Source organism: Alternaria ventricosa (genome assembly GCF_023758065.1).
Source record: "Alternaria ventricosa strain BMP 2768 chromosome Unknown scaffold_15, whole genome shotgun sequence".
NCBI lineage: Eukaryota > Fungi > Ascomycota > Dothideomycetes > Pleosporales > Pleosporaceae > Alternaria > Alternaria ventricosa.
The window spans coordinates 927,025-934,435 of record NW_026055695.1 but is presented as its reverse complement, the minus strand read 5'-3'; the positions used below and the strand labels follow the sequence as shown (position 1 = coordinate 934,435).

The following is a 7,411-nucleotide window of genomic DNA, read 5'->3' as shown; positions in this document are numbered from 1 at the left end:
GTGCATGTGGAGAGAACAGACAAAAGGAATATAAGAAAAGAGGGGTGCAGCTTGCTTTTTGCACCTAGATAACTAAACTTGTCAGTCTATTCGTGTTAACCATCCGGTGGATGCAAAGCCATAAAAACGAATAAAAGACTGCCGGGTGATGTAAGGGCTACGCTCAGGGAGCTATCGCACAGGTATACTGGAGTTGTATTTAATAAAGAAGAGAACTACACACTACTAGGGGGCTGAAGTTTGATTGATAATATAATAGATTAACCTTCGGCCGGGTTTAAGGGGTTTAGCCTGAGCGTTCTTCGGACGCGTACTGTTACGCGCTGTGCGCTTGCGCACGTGACCGAGATAGTATCGAGGATTCACGAACTGGGCCGGTCATCCGTTATCCCTGAGCACTATTCGGCCCGATCTGTATACTTCTGTGTGCCATGCGTCGACACAGCCCTTCCATGCGTTCGTGACTCGTCCACTTTTCTTCTTCGGAGGCTAGGCGAGCGAGGATGAACATCTTGTTGTGGAACCATCCAGAGTATTCCAATCCAGCGATGCGGGGGACCAGTTTACCTAGATTTCCAGATTGGTCTTCATCGTAGTGGGCGGTTCGATCAATTGGTCCCGAGGAACATCGAATGTGGAGCCATGGCATGTGTGCGAGTGTTGAGGGCCTTGGTGGCGTGCAAAGCTGTTTAACAACCTTGCAGAAGCGCCTGATCTGCCACTTCCTTGCTTCGAGTCCCGGCAGATCCATCATGAGGTAGGCTCGGTGTCCCTGCTCGGTCGATTCTCTCAATGTGGGGGTGCTCTTGCTATCGATTTCTGGATCAATTTGCATCGTCAGATCAAGATTTCCAGGGTGGTCGCCGATGTAGCGGCGCATGATCGATACGATTCTCAATTCTTGTTCGGGGGTGGGCGGATTGCCATGGTTGTCAAGCAAAGCGCACGCTTATAGACAAGGCACTTTCTGTTCCGAGGTCACGACTTGTCCAGCGTCTTCCATGGGGCCTGGTGCACCATACAGTCTCGAGAAAGCGGGATTGCCATCCATGTGACGTTCAGCCAAGTCTCCATTGACAAGGCCTGAGAAGACTTCCTTGGACACACTAGCAAGGGTGCCAATCCAATGTCAGCGGCATTCGATCAATTGCGTGTCTCTGATCAAGGGATGGTGGCGTTTTAATTCGTCATGGTGAACGCGGTCAATGAGATCGAAGTAACCAAGCTTAAGGGCATCTGCCATTGGTACGGATTCAAATTATTCGCTAGATTGCCGATTTCATAGTCGTCATCGTCGTCACTGCCAATTTCAGTCTCAGTCGCTTTCGTTGTCAAGTGATTGGACGTGGTGATGGCCTGAAAGCAGTCAGTAATCGATCGCGGGAGCTATGGAATGTCCTGCGCGACTTCCTACGAGATATCGTGCAAGGTAAGAACACCGGCACTCACCTGCGAGAGGCTTCCGCAGCGCTGTCAATTCGATTAGAGATCGAGGCGTTCGTTCTTGTTACTCGCTTATTGAGCATATTTGATGCCATATGGTGGGTAGTGCAGTAGTTTTGGTGTTGTGTGATTGTGGTGTCTGAGAAATGAGGTAAAGGTGAGGGACATCTTCAGTCACTTCAGACAGGAGTGGAAAGAGTCACCTAGAACCGTATACGTCAATATGATCACACTGCAATCTCCGCAATCTCCAGCTTCTGTTTGATCGTGTTTATTCCATCAAGCCTCATGCATCTGGTCAAATGCCATCAGTACTACCATCAGAACAAAGCAGTAGTGATACAGCGCACCATACAGTGCTCTACTTCGCCAGCGAGCGAGCGGTTCATTCATGCTTCAGCTCGCTCGCCTCTCCTCATCATCTCGGCCCATTGCCCTTCGTATCCAGACGCGCAGCCTTTTCTTTCTTGTTCCCCGAGCGCTATGCCGCGCTTACTGCGTTAGCAGTGGCATGTCACTAGAACGCCAAACTCCATGCAGTGTGCCTTTTCATCCCATTCATGCCTCCTGTTCCCTTTGTTGCCTACCCTTGCCGCCACCTCGTCGGTCGCCGCCCTTGCCCCTGTTGTCGCCGTCCTTCTTGCCATCGCCAGCGAGAGGGTCGCCACCGCCCATGGTGAGCGCGGCGGTTGCGAGACGGTTCGAGAGATCGATTTGTGTGCGAATGGTGTTGGCGAGGTATGATACGACGAGGACGTCTTGGATGTGTGCGTTGCTGTGCTTGTTAGCACATGTCTGGTAGGATAAATGATTGTAACGTACAAGTCGCGCTCAATGTCGGCGGGCTCGACCTTGGGTGCCAGGCTGAGTGCGTTCATCAGGAACTGACCCAGCGCCGAAGATGGCTCGGCCTCCTCGTCCAGCACGTTGTTGACGTAGTTGGAGACGCGCTCGAGCATGTCCAGGACGTGAGTGATGGCCGTCTCCAGCGAGTCGAGGTCCGTCATGACGTCCTGCGACCGGTCCTCGCGGTCCTTGGCGGACGAGATGAGCTCCAGGCCTGACCGCTCGGCCTCGCCGTACTTGATCTCGTGGGGCACGGGGATGAAGAGGCATGAGTCGGCGGCGCGCTCGGCGGTGACACCAATGGGCGCGGAAATGTACGTCTTGGACTCAATCTCCTGGCCGGGGACGGTCGAGACAGTCAGGTGGACGGCGGGGTGTGGCCATGTGCCGTCGCCTTGCTGGCTGTAGAAGTTCTGGATGAGGGCGGAGAAGGTGTTGAGGTCGCTGCTGGTCGCGTACCAGCCGACGAGGACTTCGCGGGGGTTGGCGCGCAGGTGCAGGGCGAGCATTTGCTTCTGGTAGTCCATGTCGACCTCGACCTGTTCAGCCGTCTCGGTGTGGGGGACGGCATAGCAGTTGCGGATCTCGATCTCGGTGCCGTCTTCGCTGCGGGTGCCGAGGAGGGTGCCGATGACGCGTTCTTGCTCGGCGGGGCGGCGGAGGGAGTGGTCGAGGATGGAGAAGACGGCCTAGTATTGCGTGTCAGAGAGTAGAGCAGGCAGCCTCTCGCTTGGCTTGTCGCATACCTGGGGCTGGATAGCGACGTTCAGCGGGGCAGTCGACGGCTGGGCGCCCATGGAGGCGGGGCCGAGCGGGCGCGCCAGATGCAGGAAGGAGTCGTTCTCGGCCATGGTGGCGGTGGTAATGGCGATGGGGTCTGGCGTCGTGGGCGTGGTGGTGAGGCGCTCGGGGGACGTCAAATGTGGTTGGTGGGGCACGCAGCGATATTCTTCACGAAATCTGGGCAGGTGCGTTCGCTTGCACGGACCATCTGAACTTTTTCCCGACATGCATCCCAACGCGACCATACGATCGTCACCACACCTATCTCACCTCTCTCTGCTTGTAGAAAAGATAGTCACGCCCTAGATTCACATTCAACCGACACTGCAAAAATATCCAAGCCCCTCGAAAGACTTCCCTCCCATCAGCGCATACACCGGCGCACACCAGCGCAACCGACATGGCGCCAATGAGAGGACGAGGCGGATCTCGTGGACGAGGCGGCTTTCGTGGAGGAGGAAGGGGCGGCATGAGAGGTCGTGGAAGAGGCGGATTTGCCGCAGCGAGAACACGAGACGAGGTCGAAGATTCGTGAGTACGGATATTGGTCGCGGGTGCATTAGTCCAATCCTAACAGTACCAGAAACATCCCCATGCGCGAACCCACCCCATCTGACGAGAGCGAATCCGACGTATCAGAAGACGATGCCCCGGACGAAGAAGAAGAAGAAGCGCAACCCGTCTCGAACGCCTATGCGACTCTCCTGCAGTCTTTCTCGTCGCGCGATACTGGTTCGGAAGAGCATCGCAAGAAGAGGCGGAAGCTGGAGCACTACGAGCCTGAACAGGAGGTCGAATTAGACGACGACGCTGAATCTACCACCCTGGAAGGCGACGAGGCCGAGGGCGAGCAGGCAGACGTTGAGAACGACGAAGACGCGGACGAAGACGATCGAGAAGAGCAAGAGCTCGAGCAGGCCTACCAGAAACACTTTGCGAACCCCAACGAGAACGAACTACCGACGCGACTCAAGCGGATAGCTGCCAATCAGTGGACATCACAGAAGCTGGATCGAGCATCTGGGAAGGGAGTAGGCATACTCCAGGTTCCCAGCGACGAGGTCAAGCCGAACAGGAAGCTAAGAAGTGTGCGCGACGTCCAATTGAAAGCGCGGCTGGTGGACAACGCACAGAACAAGGTCGGCGCTTTTGATGAGCTGGAACAAGCCATCGCACCCTCGATATTTGGCTACCAAGATCTGCTGTTCGGCGCAAGAACGGTGCAAAATACCGGCCGTCTACGAGACATCACCTGTCTACACGCCCTAAACCACATCCTCATGACGCGCGACCGAGTACTCAAGAACAACGCCAAGCTAGCCACAGCAAAAGACGACGACCCAGACGTCGAATACCGCGACCAAGGTTTCACACGTCCCAAGATCCTCTTCCTCCTCGAGACGAAACAAGCCTGCGTCCGCGTCCTAGACAGCCTAACCAAACTCCACGACTTTGAGCAGCAAGAAAACAAGAAGCGCTTCCTCGACAGCTTCTCCCTGCCCGAAGACAAATTCTCACCCGACCGCCCCGCCGACTTCCGCGAACTCTTCGAAGGAAACGACGAAAACGAATTCCGCATCGGCGTAAAGCTCACCCGCAAAACCCTCAAATTCTACTCCACCTTCTACAACTCGGACATCATCTTCGCCTCTACCCTTGGTCTACGCCGCGCCATCGAGACCGGGGACCCCAAGAAACGCGACTCGGATTTCTTGTCGTCCATCGAAATGGTCATCATGGAACAAGCCGACGCAGCGCTAATGCAAAACTGGGAGCACGCAGAATACGTCTTCGAACACCTAAATCTCCAGCCGAAAGACGCGCACGGCTGCGACTTTTCGCGCGTGCGGAGTTGGTATTTAGATGGCCATGCGCCTTACATCCGCCAGACGATTGTGCTGAGTGCGTTTTTGACGCCGAAGATAAACGTCTTGTATAACAGACATATGCGCAACTACGCCGGCCGCCTGAAATACACTCCGGACCACACCGCCGGACTCATCGAGTCGCTCTCTTACGGAATCAAACAAACGTTCCTCCGCTTTGACTCCCCATCACACCTCACAGACCCCGATGCACGATTTAAATTCTTCAGCACCTCGATCCTGCCGTCCATATCCCGGTTACCTAAATCCCCAGATGGAGGACTGGGCGTCCTTGTCTTCATACCTTCTTACCTCGACTTTGTACGCGTCCGAAACTCACTTGTGGATTCCGATATCGCATACGCATCCATCAGCGAATACACAGACGCCACCGACGTCCGCAAAGCGCGGTCGCACTTTATGAATGGGAAACACAGTCTCCTTCTCTATACTGGCCGCGCCCACCATTTCCACAGATACAACATCCGCGGCGTGAAGCGCGTGGTGTTCTACGGGGTACCCGAAAACCCACTGTTCTACGATGAGGTTGTGGGGTTCGTCGGCAAGTCGATTGAGAGAGCGGAGATTAGTCGCGCGGAAGCGAGTGTCAAGGTGTGTTTTTCGAAGTGGGAGAGGATGGAGTTGGAGAGGATTGTTGGCGGGAAGAGGGTGGGGAGGATGGTGAACGATAAGGGGGATGTCTTTGACTTTGTTTGAGGGGGCATGTTGCAATCTTTTGTATCTGGTCGACAGGTGCGTCTGAAAATCTTCTAGGCAGATAGCACAACTTCCTCGTCTCAAATCCTCTTGAAGGCTATCATGACCATCGTACACTCACCGAAACCTTCTTCATCTCAATCTCCTACGATCGCAGAAAGACGACATGCTGCCTCACAACATTCTTGGCATCATCGTCCATTTCCAACGCATTCGTGACGTTCATCCCGCTCACCATCTTCGCAGCCACCGGTTTGACTTCGCCGACCCACGGATCCTTCGCAACATAGAACAGAAGGTACGGCAGACTCGCCCCGGGCGGTTTGAACAGCCTTACCTTCTCGATGTACCTGTTTCCGCCTAGTTGGTCCTTGTGCTGGAGCAAGAGATAGCCCGCCCATCGCCCTACTGGTGAGCCTGGTATCTCGTTAGCGTGTCATTCTTCCCATATTCTGGTCGTCAGAATAGGAAGAACTTCAACATACCCAGTATGGCCAACCCCCCCTTCCCCCCCTTCCCCCTCCCATCCATCAGAAACTCATGCCCCGGCCACAACTTATACTCACTCTCCGGCGGCTCCAACAGCCCCAACGCATGCCGAAATATCTCCCTACTCCCCGCATTCATCACCTGCGTCACAAGCAGGTACTTTAGTCCAGCCAGACTCGTTGCGCCGACGCGGTTCCACATGGCCCACCCGATATCCTGGGTCGTGCCTATGTCGGGGAGTTCAGAGGGGAGGGGCGTGCGGAACCAGGTGTATGTTTTTGCGGAGTAGGTCATGGACATGATGTTCATGAGGGCGAGGAGGCCGGAAGGGTTCGCGGCGAATTCGTAGGATGCGCCTGTGGCCTGTGAGTATGCGTTAGCATACAGCGTGGGGAGCGTTTGGGGATAGTGGTGAGGCTTGACTAACCCGATATTCCCTTCCGCACACATCATAATACTGCTTCGCCTCATTCGGCAACTCCCCCTTCTCATCCCTCTTAATCGCCGGCCCATCGCGATGATTAACCTTGAAACACCGATTCGGCCCCCCATCCTTCGCCGCCTTGGTATCCAGCCCGATCTCATCAAACGCCGCTTTGATCTTATGATACGCATCGAAGTCGCACTCGTTCTTTATCTTCTCGCTCAGTGCGTCACTGTCATCGAAACCCCATTTCGCGAGGTCGGCACGCCCGTCGCCGGTGAACGGGGATTGACAGGTTTCTGCGTATTGCGGGAAGTCTTTGAAGAGCCAGCGCGCGATGTTGTCTTTGGATTTCATGGCGGAGTCGAGGGTTTGGCCTGTGGAGACGGCTTTGTCGAATTTCGCGTTGGGGGGTGGGGGGTCGGCGGTTGTGTGGACGGTGGAGGGATCGAATGTACCGGCGATATGGTGTATGGGTGTGTCTTCGAGGGAGGTGTCATAGGTGAGGTTCGTGAGTGCACTGTCGCTGGGAGGCAGGACGTGTGTTGAAGCCAGTGTCGCGAGCACTGCGAGGGTGAGGATGTGGAGCTTCATGCTGGGAGCTGGTGTGGTTGGTGCTGGTGAGTGAAGGCTCTGCAAACAAAGTGAAGGTAAGGCATTGTGTCGGTAACGGTGGATACGCTGCGGTGAGAGCAAACGCGCTTTTCGTTGACGAGTGAGGTGAGAGCGACCTGTTGAAGGAAGGCGCGGCCAACATCAACATTTGACTGCAGAATCGTCGAATCGCTAGGAGGGGGGCCTACATCAAGCCGAAAACATGCAAAGTAGGTGACTTCACGGCCAT

General features: G+C 55.1%; 3 protein-coding genes across 3 annotated transcripts; 1 reads left to right on the top strand and 2 right to left on the bottom strand.

The window, feature by feature from the left end:
- Window positions 1-2,001: 2,001 nt before the first annotated feature.
- J4E93_008176 (uncharacterized protein) lies at window positions 2,002-3,140 on the bottom strand (the record flags this gene model as incomplete). Its single annotated transcript, XM_049346078.1, has 3 exons — window positions 2,002-2,218; window positions 2,266-2,978; window positions 3,036-3,140. 3 exons carry the CDS (start codon window positions 3,138-3,140, stop codon window positions 2,002-2,004), a joined length of 1,035 nt encoding a protein of 344 aa, XP_049197011.1.
- Window positions 3,141-3,665: 525 nt separating this feature from the next.
- Window positions 3,666-5,654, top strand: UTP25 (rRNA-binding ribosome biosynthesis protein utp25; the record flags this gene model as incomplete). The annotated part of the gene is made up of 1 exon (XM_049346077.1): window positions 3,666-5,654. One exon carries the CDS (start codon window positions 3,666-3,668, stop codon window positions 5,652-5,654), a length of 1,989 nt encoding a protein of 662 aa, XP_049197010.1.
- An 865-nt stretch (window positions 5,655-6,519) lies between these two features.
- J4E93_008174 (uncharacterized protein) lies at window positions 6,520-7,411 on the bottom strand (the record flags this gene model as incomplete). Its single annotated transcript, XM_049346076.1, has 2 exons — window positions 6,520-7,200; window positions 7,406-7,411. 2 exons carry the CDS (start codon window positions 7,409-7,411, stop codon window positions 6,520-6,522), a joined length of 687 nt encoding a protein of 228 aa, XP_049197009.1.